Source organism: Eptatretus burgeri, chromosome 7, assembly GCF_056783735.1.
Source record: "Eptatretus burgeri isolate ZD-2024b chromosome 7, Ebu_testis_v1, whole genome shotgun sequence".
Classification (NCBI taxonomy): domain Eukaryota; kingdom Metazoa; phylum Chordata; class Myxini; order Myxiniformes; family Myxinidae; genus Eptatretus; species Eptatretus burgeri.
In genome coordinates this window covers 39,304,688-39,324,139 of record NC_140967.1, presented here as the reverse complement: position 1 = coordinate 39,324,139, position 19,452 = coordinate 39,304,688, and the positions used below count along the sequence as shown (strand labels likewise).

General features: G+C 43.5%; 1 protein-coding gene across 3 annotated transcripts in view; it reads left to right on the top strand.

Annotated features, from left to right (window-relative positions):
- Positions 1-16,549, top strand: part of PSME4 (proteasome activator subunit 4) — a 161,734-nt gene extending 145,185 nt beyond the window's left edge. For 2 of the 3 annotated variants that reach the window (XM_085888095.1, XM_085888096.1), the window contains 6 exons: positions 7,397-7,522; positions 7,669-7,824; positions 8,290-8,437; positions 8,883-9,016; positions 11,296-11,435; positions 14,618-16,549. In XM_085888095.1, the coding sequence (XP_085744221.1) occupies positions 7,397-7,522; positions 7,669-7,824; positions 8,290-8,437; positions 8,883-9,016; positions 11,296-11,430 (699 nt within the window). In that variant the 3' untranslated portion in view covers positions 11,431-11,435; positions 14,618-16,549. Of the gene's footprint in view, positions 1-7,396; positions 7,523-7,668; positions 7,825-8,289; positions 8,438-8,882; positions 9,017-11,295; positions 11,436-14,617 lie in introns of those variants that run through there. The other variant, XR_015060010.1, reaches the window with a different exon arrangement.
- The last annotated feature ends 2,903 nt before the right edge of the window (positions 16,550-19,452 follow it).

Here is a 19,452-nt window from a genome sequence, read left to right as displayed (position 1 = left end):
CATCCATGAATGTGGAACACTATCAATAAGCTTTTTTTTTTGTCGTCGATCCAGGCTGTTGACAATTTGGTTCTTCTCATTTTACAATCTTTGAGTATGGCCTTGTTTAGTAGTACGTGCTCTATTCTGTAGCATCCTGTCTTGCATCCCTTCTGTTCTGTCTCTCGGCCTCCATGTTGTGTTAGGTGGTGGTACAACATTTCTGTGATGATTCCTATTAAAAGATTGTTTGTTGTTGGTAGACAGGTTATTGGCCGGTATTTTTGAGGTGGTTGGGTTTCTTCAAGTTTTGATATGACAAAAGTGTTGCCTTCTGTGAGCTATTCATCCATTTCCTGTTCCCCTTGAATACGTTCATTGAATGCTCCAGCGTAGTGAGCATGGAGAGCATCCAATTGCTTTAGACAGAAGTTCGGAATCCCATGTGGGCCAGCGCTTTTGAAGTTTGCCATTTTTGCGAGTTGTTTGCTTATCTTTTCTGCATCATTTATAACTGTGGGAATTTCCTCAATATATTGCTTCTTCACCACCAAGTTTGGATCCATTCTGCCTCCTCATTTTGTTATTTTCAGTCTACATGAATTAATTTCCAGAATTGTCATCGTTAATCTTTTTCAGGAGGGGATGAGATATTCTACTTCCATTTCCCTCGTTCATAGTACAATATTTTTGGGTTAAAAAACTTCTTGCCTTGTTTTCTCCTGCTGTTAATCTCATTGTAGTTTCATTTTTTTTTTCCTTGCTATTATTTCCATTTTGAGTTTGTTTTCAACAACCAGTAACTCAAGATATTTATCTCAAAAATTTTTTTTTTTTTGAATCCTCTAGTTTTTGGGCTTTGGTTTCCTCTTTCAAATTGTCGTATTTATAGTTCTCTGTCTCTCGAGTCTGCTTCCCTGGTGGTGTTTGGTTCCTATTTGTGGGGTCTGTTCTGTTTTTGCAGTGTTTTGTGGGGTCTTTTTTTTTTTCTTGAATGAGCAGTGCTGCTTGTAAACTCACGATGTTTATTTCTTTATTCCTCTGCTGAAGATGCCGCCGGAGGCATTACGTCTTCAGGTTGTCCATTGTTGACCATCAATCTGTACATCAGTCATAGGTTTTCGTTACCACGATAACTGAAGAATGGCTGAAGGGATCTAAGTCAAACTTGGTGCAAGTATGAATAATGATGCAATGATGAACTGATTAGATTGTGGGGTCAAGAGGTCAAAGGATAAATGTCCTGTTAGGTAAAAATTCTGTTATCGCACTAACTTGTGAAACAATGATGAGATTTTGACCAAACTTAGTATACGAATTATTATATCCAATTAGCAGAGAACCCACCCTGGGGGCGATCTTGTTCCAAGCATGCATCATGCTCTTTTGAAGCATATCTTTATTTGGGCAGTGTATGGGCAACCGATAGCTCTGTGAAGGCAAAAGAAAATAAACCCAGTTACATGCATGAAGCAAAAACATACCTACTGCTTTTAATTCAAAACGCTACACTGTGCAAGAAAACGTGGGGACAGGAATACTGTGCTGTAAATGGTGGCGACTTGTAATTCCCTCTCCCACCTGAAGGCGGTACTGCACAAGACACATTTACATAGAGCATTTGCATCCCCCCCCCCTCTCCCCCAAGACCACCAGCAAAGACAAAAACACCCCGATGCATTATTTGTGTTGGCTTAATGGTTCGGGTGGTGGGCTTGGGATCCTAGGATCCTGAGTTCAAATCCCGCTCAGCTGTTGAATTAATACCTGGTGGGGTTGACTGCCTGTCATCCTTCCGAGGTCGGCAAAATGAATGCCAGCATGCTGGTGTCCTGTGTCGGAGTGGCGACCCATCCAGGATTGTGCCCAATAGCCAAGGAGTCTGCTTAGGCAGCACCAACGCTCTGCACAGAGTCTTGTCCCGATGGATGGAAACATGATTTGGGGTCATGCTGATCCTCGAGCCGCAGGGCAAGGGAATGGATAATAATGCAGGGCAAGACTTCCAAGCTCGTGGCATAAACCCCGCCCTGAACAAACGGATGGATGGAGACTGGATTTAGAGGCCAGCTCCTTTTATATTGTGTCGATTTTCAACAGAACATGTACACGTTTACAGATTTTTGTTACCATTTGTAATTCTTTCTGTGTACACTCTTACTGTAATTCCCTTTTTTTGTATACCTTGTCGAGGCTCGTGTGAGAGCTAACACGCAACGCACAACAAGGGGGGCATCAGACAAGAGGGGTGGGAGTGGGAAGGACAAAACAGTGGGGAACAGAAACATTAGGAGGTCTGTGGAAGGGAGAGGGATGGGGCGGGGAACACGGGGTATACAAGATGGACATTACAGGGACTTTCAGGAAGGAAAGCATGGAATTTGAAGGAGGTGGGTTTGAGTGGATTATCAGGGGTAGAAAAGATCGAGGATTTGGATGGGGGATGATAAGAGGTGGTGGTGAACAGCTGTTTTGAAGGCCTGGAGGGAAGAATGGGAAAGAATAGAGTGAGGGAGTTTATTCGAAAGGCGGGAAAAAATAGGAATGAAAGAGTGAAGATGAGCAGTGATTCGTGATTTTGGTAGTTTTACCAGAAGGGGTTGTTGGCGGACCTTGAGCGCCCTGCGGCAATGTGGTGGGGACAAATCGCAGAGAGAGCAGGGGGGAAAGGCTGGAGAGGAGATGGTAGAAGACAGAAATACCACCGACCAACCTGCGGTGAGAGAGTGAGAGGCCCAAAGACTCAGCTTCATTGCAGGAGATGCCGATGATCCGAAATGCCTTGGTTTCCGCAGCGTGAAGCCGAAAAAGGTGGGAGGCAGGAGCACCAGCCCAGAGGGGAGAGCAGTACTCCATCAGGCTACGGACAAAAGCTTTGTAAGTGGTCAGGAGCTCAAGAGGGCCGAGGAAGGACTTAGCACGACGGAGGATTCCCAGTCGGCGACTGGCTTTGGAGGCGAGGTTTGAAATGTGGCTTTCCCAGGAAAGGTCATGCCAGATCGTGAGACCCAGAAGCTTGAAAGAAAGGACTTCTTCCAGAGGATTGTTGAGAAAATGGATGGGGGGGGGGGTTCTAAACGGTCCTTTCGAAGAGACATAGTAAGAGTGTGAGTTTTGTCCGGATTGAAAGACGTGTTCCACGTGTTGGTCCAGTTTGTCATTTTATCCAGATCTGAGGAGAGCGAAGAAGCTGCTGCTTGCCGGTCTGAGGGATGACAGATGGTAAGGCAGAGGGTGGAGTCATCAGCAAACAGATAAAGAGGATTTTACAGAGTCCTACTTACAGGGGAATTCGCGCATTGCGTTCATCCAAGCCCATCCCTCGGTGTACTGCAGTTCGAGCAGAGGGTGATAGGCTCTTGACAGAGGAGTCTGAAGTGAAGGCCCGCTGGGCCGGTTACTTTGAGCGGTTGTAAGAGTCTAATCCACCAGCTGTCGAGTTGGACGTCAGGGGTGATACAATCCCTGTTTCTGGCCCTCCAATCAACTGTGGTCCACGTTCGCTTGTGAAAACAGGCTGCAGTGTGAAAAAACAGGTTAAAATGGGGTAAAGCTCCAGGGATCTGTGGCATCCATGCTGAACTTCTCAAGGCTGGTGGAAATGCTGCACTCGTGTCGTTGCATGCAGTTCTTTCCTCTTCCTGGAACACAGGCATCATCCCAACTGACTGGAAGAGGGGCCTTGTTGTCCCTCTCTGGAAAGGGAAGGGTGATCGCCAAGACTGCATTGCCAAGGGGGGTGATTCTGCTCTCAGTGCCGGGCAAGGTCTTTGCTCGGATAATTCTTGATAGGGTTCGCCACCATCTGCATGAGCACGAGTGTTCAGAGCAGTCAAGCTTCACACCAAAGAGGTCAACGATTGACCGTATCCTTGCTCTTCAGGTCCTCACCGAACGCAGGAAAGAGTTTCGGCAGGGGCTGCTCACAGCCTATGTTGATCTCCGCAAAGCATTTGATTCATTGAATTGGGATGCCCTCTGCAGGATTCTAGGTCTTCGTGGGGTGCCACCAAAACTGATCGATCTGAGGTCTGAACTATACTCTGGTACTGAGAGTGCTGTGAGATGTGGTGGTACCATCTCCAACTTATTTCCAGTTGTTGCTGGAGTTTGTCCGTCGTGTGTACTGGCCCCCACACTTTTCAGTGCATCTTTGGGTTGGAGTCTGGGGAGGATGTCAAAGAGATCAAGCTGCTGTGCATTGTTTGTGAATGTCAAGATCTCAGACCTTGGCTTCGTAGATGATGCAGTCATCTTTGCAGAGCCGCTGGATGTCCTTATGGGGGCCCTCGACGTGCTGAATGAGTCGGCGGAGCTGCTGGGATTACGGGTTTCTTGGATCAAAACTAAGATCCAGGCTTTCAATGACAAGCGGTTGCTGAGAGAGACTCAAATGAGATTTGTTACCTGCATAGTCCATGAGCATCAACTGTGGCTGTATGGACATGTGGCTCATTTTTCTGATGCTGATTCTGCTCACCAGATTCTCTCAGCGAGGGAACCTCATTCGTGGAGGAGGTCAACAGGCTGACCACATGCCTTGTGGTTACAGCAGGTTGATCGGCATGTCAGGAAGATGGGGATGGGCCAGGCATCAGCCTGGGGGATGGCCAGATGGAGGCCCCTGGAGTACCGGCAGAAAGTGGATGCAGCGATGCACTGCTCTGGCGTATGGTCCCATACCATACCTGACCTGACCTGACCAAGACAGCTTAGAAACGAGTGTGCATCCATCTCGGCTATTCTGCCAGCCATATACAGTACTGTGCAAAAGTTTGGGTTATTTTCACTTTTGTGGTGCTATTCCCAATTCAATGTTTGTGGGAAGTTAGAAGTGAGCAATATCAGTTGATAAATTATTCATATTTCTCTAAAAAATCAATTTATCAATTGCTTTACATATATTATCATGTGATGGTAACATCAACTTTCCACAAACAAAATATGCAGGAAACAGTTTGTGGATTTTTCTCCAAGAAATAATAATAATAAATTATTGAAGGAATCAACACCAGTAACATTTATGCTAAGAACAAGAAACCACAATAAAAGTTGCAAATTGGTGAATATCTGAAATTAGTTTTCATCAGCTTGTTCCCTTGCTTGAGAATGGCGAAAAGGAAGCAACATTCAACAGAACAGCATATGAAGATCCAAACTCTGTAAGAAGAAGGGTACACGATGAAGGAAATATCAGAAAAGCTGAAGATCTCTTACAATGGTGTGTGGTACACGTTGCAATGCCTGAAAGAAAATGGCTCGGTACCAGATAAGAAAAGTCCAGGAAGACCCAGAATAAACTCCCCAAGGCAAAGTTTCTCAGCTTACATGAGAGAAGAAAATCAAGTCAGCAGTTGACAAATGAAATGAGATCATTAACACCTCATCCAGCACGATGCGCAGAAGGCTGATTGCAGCAAGTCTCCATGGCAGAGTTGCAGCAAGGAAACCACCGCCGAGATCACCGAATAAGGTGAAAATATTGAAATTTGCAAGGAAACGCCAGGATTGGGCAACTGAACAATTGAATCGGGTACTCTGGTCTGATGAATCGGAAGTTTGTACTTTTTGGATCTATTAATCACCAGTTCGTACGCCGAAGACCTGGAGAGTATGATGGCACGTCATGTTTACAGCCTACTGCTACACACAGCGGAGGTTCTGTGACTGTCTATGGTTGTATCTCAGCTTTTGGTGTCGAACAACTTGTTAAAATCAATGGGACGCTAACAAAAAGGGAGTACAAGCAGATACTGCAGCACCACGCAGTTTCGGGTGAAATCTTTGAATTGGAAGAGGATTCTTTTTCTAAGAAGATAATAATCCAAAACACCCTTCCGATATAGTAAAACGGTACAGTATTTGGAGAAAATTGTTACAGCTGGCATGCTTCGAGTGTTAGAATTGCCATCCCAGAGTTTGTACAGGAGTCCCACAAAGGCCATATAGGATTACCTGGGAACAGAGAAGAACACGAGGAACCCAACCAACCTTACAGGACTGTGGAATGTACGGCAGGATATTTGGCACAATGTTCTTGGAAGAGTGCTTCTGTTATGTGCAGGAAGCATGGGTAAAAGAGTGATGGCACTCAAGAAGGAAAAGGTGACACACAAAGTATTGACTGACACTATAAAATGACATGTTCTTGTTATTTACTTAAGTAGTTTGTTTCGCGTGGATCGATAAAGACTTTTGATTTACAATAAACACAGACAAGTTTGAATATCACCGGAATAACCCAAACCTTTGCACAGTACTGTATATATCTATGCTAAACAAAAACGGCTCTTCCGACCCTGCAAATGACGATGTTGACTGACGTCCTGTGCATATGTAAACGACCGCATCACTTCCAAAGTCGGATGGCTTCCACAGGGCTACTCATGTCGTTTGAAGACTGAGATGAAATGGCCAATCAATGCAGAGCAGTCACCCGTTTCGCCCTTATTTGAGCTCATCAGGATGGCATACTGCAAAATCGTTTATTTGTGATTAAGCTAAGTTTCATTAAATAAAAATTGAACCCCATAACTTGGTTAAGGCAGCAAGGTACAGATAACAGCAAAATACTGCATGCCCTGTTTGCAGCAAGCATAGTCTCCACCCTGTTCAGTACCAACTTGCTGGTGGGAATGCAGTCAAGTGAGATCAATTGAACAAAAACTGGTCTTCTGATCTTGAATAAGACAGCTCTGACATCACATGCATATTTAAACCACAAATATATCCATGGAACATGACGTCAGTGTTTACATATTATGTGATTGGTGTTTTTAAACACCGATTTGGCAGACGTGGGAACCTTTAACCCTCACTCACTGCACTGGTGGTGAAATGGTCTTTGAAGACACACGACTGTATATATCACTCGCAAGCTGCATATGCAAGTGTGATAAGGTCCATTAGGTTGGACGTTTCTCAAGTTACAAAAGTGTAGACACGAGCAATCTGTGTGGTGTCATGGTTAGAGCATCTGTTCTGAGTCTGGGAGGTCGGCAGTTCAAATCCCGGCCGACTCGTACCAAAGACTTTTAAAATGGTCCGTGCTGTTTCCTTGCTCAGCATTCAGCAATTAAACAGAAAAGAGCAAGCACAATCCCTATAGGTTGGCATCTACAGGGAGGAGGAATTTCCTCCTTAGGAAATGCCCCGCTGAGTGCGGTGATAAAGGCTGCGCCATTGTTGTGGTGTCGCTGGTACCCAGAGTTCCCTGGGAAGTGACAGCACTCCGCCAGGCTCAGTGGCTATGTTTGTCTCGTCTAACAGTCCTGTGTTGTGTCCCGTGTATTTGTCTATATGTCCAGGTGTGTGAGATGTGTATGTGGCAGCTCTATTACAAGCTTTAGATTTTGTAAAAAAAAATTAATAAATAATGATTTAAAAAGTACACTCCTCAGATCCTGTTTGCCCACAGGTAGCTCCAGTCGACAAAGATATTCATGATGAGATGAAACAGGATGCCAAGGTGGCATTAGCAATCATGGCTCAGGTTCTTCTGACACCCAAGCAGTTACCAGATATTGTCAATTTGCTGCAGCAGGTAAGAGACTGGAGAGAATATTCACATGGATTTGTATTTGAGCAGAAACAGAAGGAGGCAGATGTTGGAGGACAGTGGAGTGTTGAAGAGTTTTGGCTCTGAGCATTGAGTACTCTGATATATAACCTTGCCAATTCTGCCCTCAGGTCGTGGCCTGTGGCTCCTGGCATGCTCGATACACTGTGCTGCCTTTTATTCAAACCCTGATTTTCTACAACCTATTCATCTTCCTTGCAAGTGAGTCAGCAGTTGCTGCTCTCCGTCAACTTGTACTGCAGTTGCTCCAAGATGAACAGCTCGAGGTATGTCTGACTCGATTTATTTTATTTTTTTTAAAACTTGCATTCTGTGGACAATTGTAGCTGATCTTTTCTTGGTTTCTTCAGAGAAAAAGCAACCAGTAAATGAGTGTATAACTGCTTACTTAACGAGAACGACTCTCAGTAGAGTGCATACATACATCCTCCAGGCTGAGCAGTTTACATTTTGAATCCCACTGATGGGTCAGATCTGTATCCGGACCTTATCTAAAATCGAATCAGCTTGTTCTCGTCACCGAGCCAACTCGTCCACCAATTTTTGTCGTAACCTGTCCATAACTTTTGGAGATCTCCTGCTCACTGACAGACAGACAAACAGACAAACAGTCAGGGGTGAAAACATAACCTCTGTCCACCTTCGGTAGCGGGGGTAATGAGACGACCATGCTCTTTTCTTTTCTTTTATTTTCACTCCTCAGTGACTGCCTCATTCATCTCAATTTGCAGGTTCGTGAGATGGCTGCCACCACACTTGGTGGACTGTTGCAGTGTGGCTTCTTGCACATGGACCAGGCTATGCAGGAACACTTTGAATGGCTCTGCCAAACCCATTTTCCTCCTCGTTGCCGCAGGGCAAATAATATTCCGTTTGTTGGTACGTGAGATCTTTACTGAGGACAAATAGCCTTGAGATCTCTGCTGGGGACGTATACTCTAGTAGAAGTGGAGAATGTAGTCTTGTATTTATAAATAGATGCCATTATGGCTGATGATATAAGAATGAGATTATACAATCATATATTTCACATGCAGTGGAGGGAGAGGGGAGAGAAGGGGTTAAAATTGAGAAGGGTAAATGGAAATGGCCATATATGAGGGGGGAGCGGAGGGGAGCAGGTGGAGAATCTATGAATTATGCCACTTTTGTTTCAGCAATAAACAAATTACTCGTATGCCAAAGACTTCAATTCTTCTTGCCGATTTGCAATTTGGCTAAAACTTGTTGACAGCCAGGCTTAGAGAAGTGTAATTTGTACAACCATCGTTTTTTGGTTTTCCTTTGTATGTGTTTTACTCCTTCCACTCTTGTTTTGCTGCAGACCTTGTGCGTCGTCATGCCGGAGTGCTTGGTCTCAGTGCCTGCGTACTTTCAAGTCCCTATGATGTGCCAACATGGATGCCTCAGCTTCTCATGGATCTTAGTCAGCACCTTAATGACCCACAGCCCATCGAGGTGACTTTGAATGAAAGTACTGGGTTTTTACTTTCTTTAGCCTCCCCCCTATAGGACTGGAGGATGCTTTTAGCTGTTGTAGGGTTTCTTTCTACAATTAGTGCCCCCAATTTTTAATGGTACCACAGAGTTTCTTCGACCCCTTGGAGCACTAAACCACCATTTAGGTTGTTTGTCTTTTTTCCTTCCTTTTCCGCCAATTTCCGAGCTGTAGGCCCATCTCGGATCCAACTGCGACTTTCGGAATGAAGTTTTGCCTCAATAATGGGATTACAAAGTATGCGGGGTTGACATTTTTTTTGACCTTGACCTAATTTGAGGTCATGACCTAATTATAGACAATTTAACATTTTTCACCATAATTCAACTGTAAGGTTTGTCTGATCGGAGGGAAATTGCCTTCTCTAAATAGCTGAGAGCAAGGCACATTTACAATTCATGTACACCATAGCCCTCCGAGTTAAAGGTCAAGGTCTTCGACTCGTCTGAGTGTTAAACCACCATTTAGGTTTTTCTCCCGGTTTTTTTTTCTGCCAATGTCTGAGCTGTATCTCGCAACCTGCTGGGACTTTCGGGATGAAATTTGCATCAATAATGGGAATTAAAAAGTACGTGGTGTTGACATTTTTAAGGTCATGACCCATTTATAGACATTTTAACATTTTTCCCCATAATTTGACCATAAGGTATCTCCGATTGGAATGAAATTGCCCTCGCTCGAGTTACTGCATTTACGCTTAATTTTATTCATATCCCTCAGTTAAAGGTCAAGGTCAAATGATGGGCTGAAAAAAAAATGCGTTTTTTTTTGTCGTCGCTCAGTTTTGCCAATGTGGAATCTCGGACAGCTTGACCTTCCAAGATGATCTTGCAATACCTGCACTGCATAGCATACCTGCACTGATGTTGTGCACCTGATATTTGTTTCATGTCCTTGACCTACTTTTTTCAGATCATGACATTATTAACAAAAACAAAGACAAATGTGTCCAAGAGCAGTGTCCTAAATGTTTTGTTTTCACCAGAAGAAGAAGAACAAGAAGAAGAGGAAGAATAATAAAAAATAATAATAATAAAACAACAACAATAACTTCCGATATTTCGTCACGTGCCGTCACATCCGTCATGGACGATCTTCGTTCATGATGAGAAAATAGTGTATTTACGAAATTACAACATATTAAATGGAATAATCTTTAAATAGCAACGTGAACTTTTCGAAACTTAAAAGCAAATATCCGAATATATTTAAAAGTTCATGATAGACGCTCTCAAAGTCACCCTCAATGCGAGGATGTGTACAGGTGTTTAGTATTGAAGGAGATCCGGATCCTGTATATAACAGAGCCGAATCCTAAAGGTTTTGTGTTCACAAGAAGAAGAACAACAACGCCGAGCTCTCTTAGAGCAGCGTCCGCTAAGCGAGACGCTGCTAAAAACCCATTTGTTCATAACTTTAATTATTTTCCTCTGATTTTCACATTGGGTTTTATGGATATTTTGTAGATGGGGATGCATTTTCTTAATTTACATTACCCCTAAATGTTGAAGGTCAAGGTCATATGTTGGTCTGAAAAATAATATTGCCATCATTGGGTTGCAGGCAAGCCTGGTGTTGGCTTAGTGGTTAGGATGGTGGCTTGGGATCCCAGGGTCCTGAGTTCAAGCCCCGTTGGCTGCTGAATTAACACCAGGGGGTTGACTCAGCCTGCCATCCTTCCGAGGTCGGCGAAATGAGTACCAGTGTACTGGTTCCGGTGTATGCCCCGGTTAGAATAGGTGTACCATATCCCTGTGTGTCGTGAGAGGCGACCAGGGTTGGCGTCAGGAAGGGCATCCGGCCATAAAACATTGCCTCAAGAAAAAGCCAAACCCCTGCACAGCAGGGAAAAATGGCTGTAAAAACGGTCATATATATTATATATTGGATTGCGGGCCCTTTGGGATCACTTTGTGCTCACAGATATGCGGTTTATTTTGGAAGTGAATGTGCTAAACACAAAAAGTCTTGTCCTCAAGTTTGTCCCCTGACTATGAAGTGAAACTCAGCTGAGAAGTTAGTCCTTTTTCTCCATCTTTTGTTTTCCAGTCATTCTTCCTTCCTGGTGGATGCGTTTCTTGAAGGCATCCGCATATAATTCCTGTTGTTGTTTGTGAAAAAAACTTGTGGGAAACGTTTTAATCCCCCCTTAGAGAAGCGTTCATTATCTCACACTCAGACGGTTGGAAGAAAAGCTGCCTTTGTCTGCTCCCTTTCACATGTCCGTAATGATTTGCAGATGACTGTCAAAAAGACTCTGACCAACTTCCGTCGAACACATCATGACAACTGGCAAGAACACAAGCAACGATTTACTGATGACCAGCTAGTTATTCTCACCGACCTCCTTGTATCACCATCGTACTACGCTTAAAGCAGGTGAAGGATCGGTCTACTTTATCATTGGGCTCAGAGGAACTAACCCTTCCTTCTCTTTGACCCTCAGATACCCGATGGAAACGCGTCTGGAAACACCAACGGCAGGGTAGAGGGACGCAACATGTGTTCTAAATAATGCCTAATGTTGGAAAAGGAAAGCTGAGATCTTACATAGATGACATGAGACCTTTGCAGTGGTTGACATCTCCACACTTTATCTTTCAAATCTAATTCAATTCACTGTTGTCAACTTTCTTCAACTGTGGTGCTTTGTTTCTTTATGCGACTTATGGTTACTTCTGATGACTTGTTCTTGCAGTTAACGTTTCCTTTCGTTAGTTTTTGAGGCTGTCTTTTTTATCACCTCTTTTTTTTTTTTTTTGTATGCAAAGTCGAGGCTTGTGGAAGAACTAAAACAGAACAGAATAGAAAGAGCACAGTGAAAAGTGACAACAGGGTAGAGCGTCACTTGGAGGAAGAATGGGCGAGGGTACGAATTTGAGCAAGGGGAGGGGAAGGAGGACGCATGGGGTGAACAAGTTTGTAGACAAGCTCAAACTCATCAAGGAGGGGGCTGAAAGAGGAGGAAGGGCAAAAACAGCAATGCAACTAAAAAAAAAAAAAAAAGGGGAAAGTTTAGGTGAAGGGAGAAAACTCAAAAATCTGGAAATGAAGAGAAGGGAATGAGGGTGGAAAAGATAATGACTATGGTTGTTGCTAACTTGAGGAGGAGATGAACAACCAGGTTGGAAACTGAACTGTTTTTTTGAGATCAGGCCATTGGGAGAAAAAAAGGAAGACAGATTTGATGTCAACTGCTGTAATGGATTTTCTATGACTCTGCTTAAAATTAGAGGTAAACTAATAGGTGTACAAGTCAGAAAAAGCATTTTTATAAAATGAAAAAAACATGTAGGGATGGAATCCCGAAAAAACAACCGAACAAGGTCGGAAGTCATGAATGACACCACAATACAACACCACAATGTTTGGTTGTTTTTGGGGGATTCCATCCCTTCATGTTTTTTCGTTTCACAAAAAATGTTTTTCTGACTTGTTTAACTCTATTTTTCCTGATGTGGATGCCAATGACATCATGCAGGGTTGACATAATTGTTGGTGGTTGGTGTTGTAAACTGCAACTCCGCTTCCAGGGCATGGCTCAGGCCTGTCAAAACAGAGGAGACTATTCGGGGAGTGGAGATGGGGGGGAGGGGGGGGGACAGAGAAACCAGGGACATCCTTTTGGGAGAAGGATTTGGTCAGGTTGGCAGGAGGGCCTGGATTGACAGATCTGTCAGATTGGAGCAGAGGCCTCAGATATTGGAGTTCCATACAATTTGGGACAGGGGAGGAGGCATTGTTAGCACGGTCAGACAATGTAAAGAGGGGACAGTAGTGGGGGGACATGCGGCTGGGGTGATGTGGAGAAGGGGCAGCGTAGGGTAGGGAGGACACGAAGAAGGGGCAGGGAACGGTGGGGAGGACGTGGAGAGAGAGAGAGAACAGGGCAGGGTGGGAGGATATGGAGAGGGGGGAGCACAGGGTGGGGAGGACGTGGAGAGAGAGCAGAGCAGGGTGGGGAGGACGTGGAGAGAGAGAACAGGGCAAGATGGGAGGATGTGGAGAGAGAGCAGAGCAGGGTGGGAGGATGTGGAGAGAGAGAGAACAGGGCAGGGTGGGAGGATGTGGAGAGGGGGAGCACAGGGTGGGGAGGACGTGGAGAGAGAGCAGAGCAGGGTGGGGAGGACGTGGAGAGAGAGAACAGGGCAGGGTGGGAGGATGTGGAGAGAGAGCAGAGCAGGGTGGGGAGGACGTGGAGAGGGGGAAGGACATGGGGAAGGATGTGGTGGGGGGAACATGGAATAGGGGTGGTAGTGAGAGGACCTGAGCGTGCATGAGATAATGTGGGGTAGGGTACTCACATGAGTTTACTTCATCAGTAATCTCACCTTAATGACAAAATTAATTTGTTGCCACGATCAGCAAGACGAAGACTGGCAGACATCAGCATTGGGATGGCGGGAAGGATAATTGGACACGAATAAATACAGCACTGTATGAACGTGATGGGAGACTGGACGCGTTTGAGACTTGGTCCCAGAATGAAATAAAGGAAGGAAAGAAGAAAAAGCAGTATAGGAGGAAAGACATTTGCAAATGAGAGTGTACGAAGATTTAAACATTATAAAATTGACATTTCAAAGATTTCCTTGGAAGGAGTGTGAGTGGAGAAGGAAAAAAAAAAAGAGATGAGAAGAGAGAGGAATTCATGTTGAGCCTGATTGTATTTCGGAATGAGTGATAATGGGTGACAATATATATATATATATATATATACACACACATTTTGGAGTGGGTGGTGGTCTTGTTGAGAACAAAGAAGAGGAGGGCAAGGTAAGGAATTTGAATGAGTGAAAATGATGAGTGTGATGGAACGGTGTGGAAAGAAAAGGGTAGCGGAGGAGTTATTGATGAAGCAAACGTGCCAAACACGTTGTCAACAAAGAAGGAAACGGACTGTCGTAATAAGGGAATGGAAGGAATTATTTTCTTATGGACAGTAAAAGGAAGGATCTAGAGCTAGGGTGAGAATAGGGATGGGGAGAGACAATGGGAAGAAAGAACATCGAACAGCTATGCGAGTCAGGGGTTAATTGGGTCGGCGTAATTGGCCGAAGCAGACTCACAAGATCAAAACAATCCAAATGGGCACACAAAAGACATGACAATGAAACGATGGACATGAACGAAAGTGGACAGCATTCAACAACAAAGACAAATCCGAAATGGTTTACTGAGATTTTGATTGAATTTCCTCGGAGGAGAGAAGAAAAATTGCCACCCCCGGAAACTGGAAATGGTTGCGTTCGTCTACGTATGACTCTTTTGTTTTTCTTTTTAGATGTACAAATGTGTCGCTTTGCTCAAGCTGGAATTCTGTTTTTCATTCTTGCCGATGCATCACTTTTTTTGCTTTAGTCTTTCATTCTCGCTCTCATTCAGTCACACACACACACATACACCTGCTGAAGAGCTTGCATCATTGCATTGTTGTCCAACAGATTGACTTTGTACACGGCTTTACTAACTGACTGAAGTTTTAAAACGTTTTTTTTTTTCCCACAAATATACCAAAGTAATCTTTAAGATTAATGTTTGAAACCTTTTCAATCCCCTAGACCTCCAAGCGTCACCTTCATTGGTACCACAGCTGCGTTGAACGAGACACGGATTCTTCCCGTTCGGGAAGTGTCGACAATATGCCGGGCGAAGCCTGCCAATGCTGGATTTACACATGATGTGTGCTGCTGCACTGTGCAGATGTTGTTCCTACTTGCCTCATGTTGGAAATTTGAGGGTAAATTATTACTTAAAACTAGTTGTACATGAATTATAATTTTCCAAGTCTTGTGCCTGATGGTCTGTGTTACGCTGTATCATTGAATGCATGAACGGTAGGGATATACAGATTGAATTTTTGTTATTTGTGTGAAACCCGTGTACTCTTGTGACACATTTGTCATCAATGGGCCGAGGGTTAACTTTCGGAGGTAAAAGCATATCCTCCACGCATTTCAATTTCCTGTGGTCTGCCTTGACATATTAATGCTGATAAATAGTTCAGTGTTGAAACTCGTAAATACATTTTAGCTACGAGTAAACTGCTTTGCAAAATTTTTTTGTTTCTTTGAAACCAAAGTCCTCAAACTTCACAAGACTTTTCAAATAGGTCATTTCCTCTGTAAAAAAATAGGCACAGGTATCCGGTAATCCTGAGCGTCAGAAATACTCATGTTGGATTGGTCACGTTCAAAATTGAGATTTTTTTTTGCAATACATTGGGATTTTTTATTTTTTTTTAAGTGAAAAGTCATTAAATGCATCATTTAGGGAACATTTAAAGAAAAGGTACTGGCTACTTGTTTCCCAATATGCAAGCTATGATCTCTGTCTGCTCCATGCAAAGCATCCCGTCCAAATGGCCCTTAAATGTTTAATAAAAACGTACAAATAACAATGGAAATGAATTCCTAAAAAAAATTGAATTATTAGAAAACAAGCAGTAAGTAGTGGCAAGCTCTGATTTTAATCCAGTATCTGATTTTAATTGCATGGTGGTGTTCCTAAGCTTCCTCGTGCGAATGCGGTACCTGGTTTCTGATTGCATCATTTGTTGGGGTGTGGCTGGCTGCTGATGCACTGCCCTTCAAATATCGGGGCAGCCATTTGGAATTTGATCAGGGTAACAGCACACAATGGCCTTGCTTTTGTTTGTTTTTTTTGGATGAAAGGATTCTTTTCATCCACCAGTGAATGCCAGCAGCCAGCTAATGTCCCTCTAAATGGTGGCACACTCAATGATGCCTCCAACCCCCCCATCAAATGCTCTGACTGCGAAGCTTAAGGTGATGGTTTATAGTCAGGTCAGGAATCGAACCCATACCACATTACCTCGAAGCTATCCTTCCAGACCTTTGTTTCAAATCAGTTGGAATGATTGAAAATTTTTGTAATAAGCCTTTGATACCAAAATAAGATTTGGTTCTCGTATTTTATGGGGAAAGTTATGTTTTGGATTACCCTTAAAAATACCGCGTCGAGGCTTTTCAGGTCTGCTCGCTTTTTCAAGGCATTAAAAGTTCCCACTGCTGCTGTGGACATTGTGCGTAGAACAGAATTTTTCTTCTCATGGATTTTCCCCCACCTCCTCTGTGTGTCTCCCTGACCATCTTCACTTCTTGCTTTGACACACCTGTCCTGCTCCATGGTGATGATAATACAGTTTGACAAACACTCCATCCCCCACAATCAATGTTCTGCAGCAAGAACTCCAAACCCCCTCAAATACGTCTGGCTGTGCATTCCTGTGTGTACGGATGTGCAAGAGTGAAAATTGGGAAAATTGGCTAAAAATCTCTGGGTACATTGCGATGCTTATAAGCGCCTGGTAGAGCATGTAATAGTATCAAAAGTATTTGGTAATGAATCAATTTTTGAACCAGAGACTTCATGACATCAAAATGTATCTTAAAACAACAACAAAAAAATCTGAAATGTCCACGGTTATTGGCAACATCAGTTTTGTCGAGTTGTTTTTTGTTTTTTTTTAACTATCTTCTCTCTGGGATGTTATATAATGTTGCGCTTCGCTGGCTATTTCCAGTTAAAAACAGCTCTTTCCATTACAGAAACCTGGTCATCATCTTCTCCAAGCTGCACCACCTCCCCAGGAAAAAAAAAATATTCCGCTGTATTCCAACACATACCAATCGCCAACTTGGATGGTTGTCTCAGCAGCGGATGGTAGTTTTGTGCGCTTTAGTAGTCTCATGAATAGGTGATGTACTTTTGTCATCTCGATTCAGATTATATGGTGCATTCCCAGGAATGATCCCAGGGATATGTGGAGCACCCTTGAAAACATTGGGCTGATCCAGTGACTCATTTCAGGCCTCAATATCAGCAGATATCGTCTAGTTCACCTTGATACCTTGCATCCCAGCAGCAGCCACCATGAACCCCATTGCGCTGTACACATTCTTTCCCTTTTTAGGCCTTTATTCCATACACGGCGCTTTACAGATCCACCAATTCCATCAATTAGCCCTTTTCCATGTGACATAGCAAAATATTTCCTTCCATGCAAGATAAATGGCATGTCTTTTCTCAAGAGAGGCAATGGCTGCTACCACAAACTTGTTCTTCATTTGGGAACTTGGACCATCAAACCATATGAACACTACATTGATAGTATGTGGAAGATCATCCAGAAGACTGTCAATACAAGAACTGCATCCTTAGAGTAGATCAACTTGTCAGATGCTATGACAGTAGAATGAAGAGCTTCAAAGTGCGACATTGCATCAGTGAAGAGGCTGACCTGTTTCTGGTGCCAGTGGGCACTCCGAATCTCATCCTGCAAGACACAAGTATAATTTTCCGAAAAGTCCACTTGGAGAAGAGCTTTGTCAGGATCGTGTGCATCTGATGCAGCTAAATCTCCCTCCTTATTGTATGCGGCTGCTTGCTCCTGTTTTACAAATCAATGCTCAAGAAAGTGGAGAATCCGACTGCTTTGGTGTCAAAGACTGGTGGAAATGCTGCACCAGATGCACACGATCCCAGTCCCCTCTCCCCCATGCCCACGGCAGATTAGACATGGCTTTTTTCACCAGAGAAGGTAGAAAAGGTTCTGAACAGCCTCAACTTGGTCTTGGAGATGAACCCAAATGACATCGGTGCTTGGGTTCTCAAATCGTGTAGTGCTGCTTTACTCCTCTTGCTCTTTCCAGTCTGTCCTTCACCTTTGGCCACAATCCATCTATTTGGACGTCATTTATTTGGCATTTGGATTGGCAGAATTATTTAATTTTTTGATGTGGGGTTTTTTTTGTGAATAAGGCTTATTTGGCTGTACCTGGATTGGTTTGAGCAGTGATATCCCCTATTTTTTGTAGTGGGGGGGGGGCACTTTTGCCGATAAGACATCAGTGTGAGAGCTACCTCATCGCCTGCAGGACTCCATAATAGCTGATATTAGATCTCGCTTTCACATACTCTTCTTTGTTGTGGTTAACTGGGTGCAAGCAGAATTGTTTGAATACTACAACCATATCTTGAGTAATGTTACTTTTATGCTTCACGTTGAAACACTCATTTCCAACCATCGGGTCAATTTGATAGCATTTATGGCATATTATGATGGGGTGTTTCACATTTGTGTTTTTTTAATCGGCCGCATGTCAGGGGCCGCACTTTAGAGCATCAGTGGCTTGCAGGCTGTGCAATGAAGAACAGGGGATTTGGGGGTAGAGGAGTAGCATCTGAAATGTGAATCCTATCCAGGTTCCTCCTGATAACTTCATCTTTGCTTTTTGCTTGTTTGGGTTCCTTCTAATTACTCCAATGCAGGACTGTACCTATTTGGTCTTCCATTTGATTAGAATTGAACTTATTTTAATCCCATTCTAAATTCAATTGAATAATGATAATAAATATCATGTGTCAGGGTCAGGTATCCGATCAAAGCAGGACGGCTCTGGCCCAGTCATTACTGACAGTAGTTCTAAAGTGGCAGTTCTAGTTATGTGTTTAATGAATCACGTAACGCACCAGTACACATCACACCAAACAAGCTGCGGCGAGGGTCTGCAATCACTGATTGCTCTTTTTCTTGTTTTGATAAATTAGTGTGGCGTTGATATGGTGCAGGCATGATGGGCTGAATGGCCTCCACCTGTGTCTAATTTCCTTGTGTTGAAAAAGGTCTAAGTTGTCGAAAGCACTAAATGGTCAAGGGTCAAGCTGTCTCGTAGGTGTGCAGCAATTCATTAATTTTTCTTTACCTTTTGCTGATATTTGTAATAAAGCAAACATGTGAATACTTGTAACCAATCAGGGGAGTCCTTCCAGAGAGCCAATAGATGTAATGGACACTGCAAGGCATTTCACTGGGAGCTCGTCCTTACGCCACGTTAGCTCGTGCACCTTTCCTTACATGTCTTTTCTCTTCCCTATTCACAATTCACTGAGCACAACATAAGTGGCTTTTGCTTGATATCAAGACAATTGAGCGAAGTGGATTTTGTTTGGCGAATAGCCATGACGAAAATGAACAAGTCCCCTCTTGTGCATGCCATTTTCGACACCAAGAAACCCTTTCTTCTTCAACCTTTGGAGAGACGACGAGGGAGTAATCAGCTGGACCTAATTTACAACACGTCATTGCATTTTAAAGAGCAGGTTTTGAGTCGCTGATGACTTTGCGTGATTCGAAGGTTGTAAGCACATTAATAATCGTTGGGTATTTATTTTCTTACATTTGAAACTCAAAATATGCTAAAATTAACTTTTAAGTCAAAACTTTTGTCAGTGATCGAAAAACAGTCCGGAAGTTACCGAAGATGCTATGACGTCACGTTCTCCGAAAACTTCGTGAACATTCGGAAACGGCGTGTGAACAATGGCGAGATGCGAATCAGAGAGTGATTTCAGCGGCGATGAAATTGAGCGT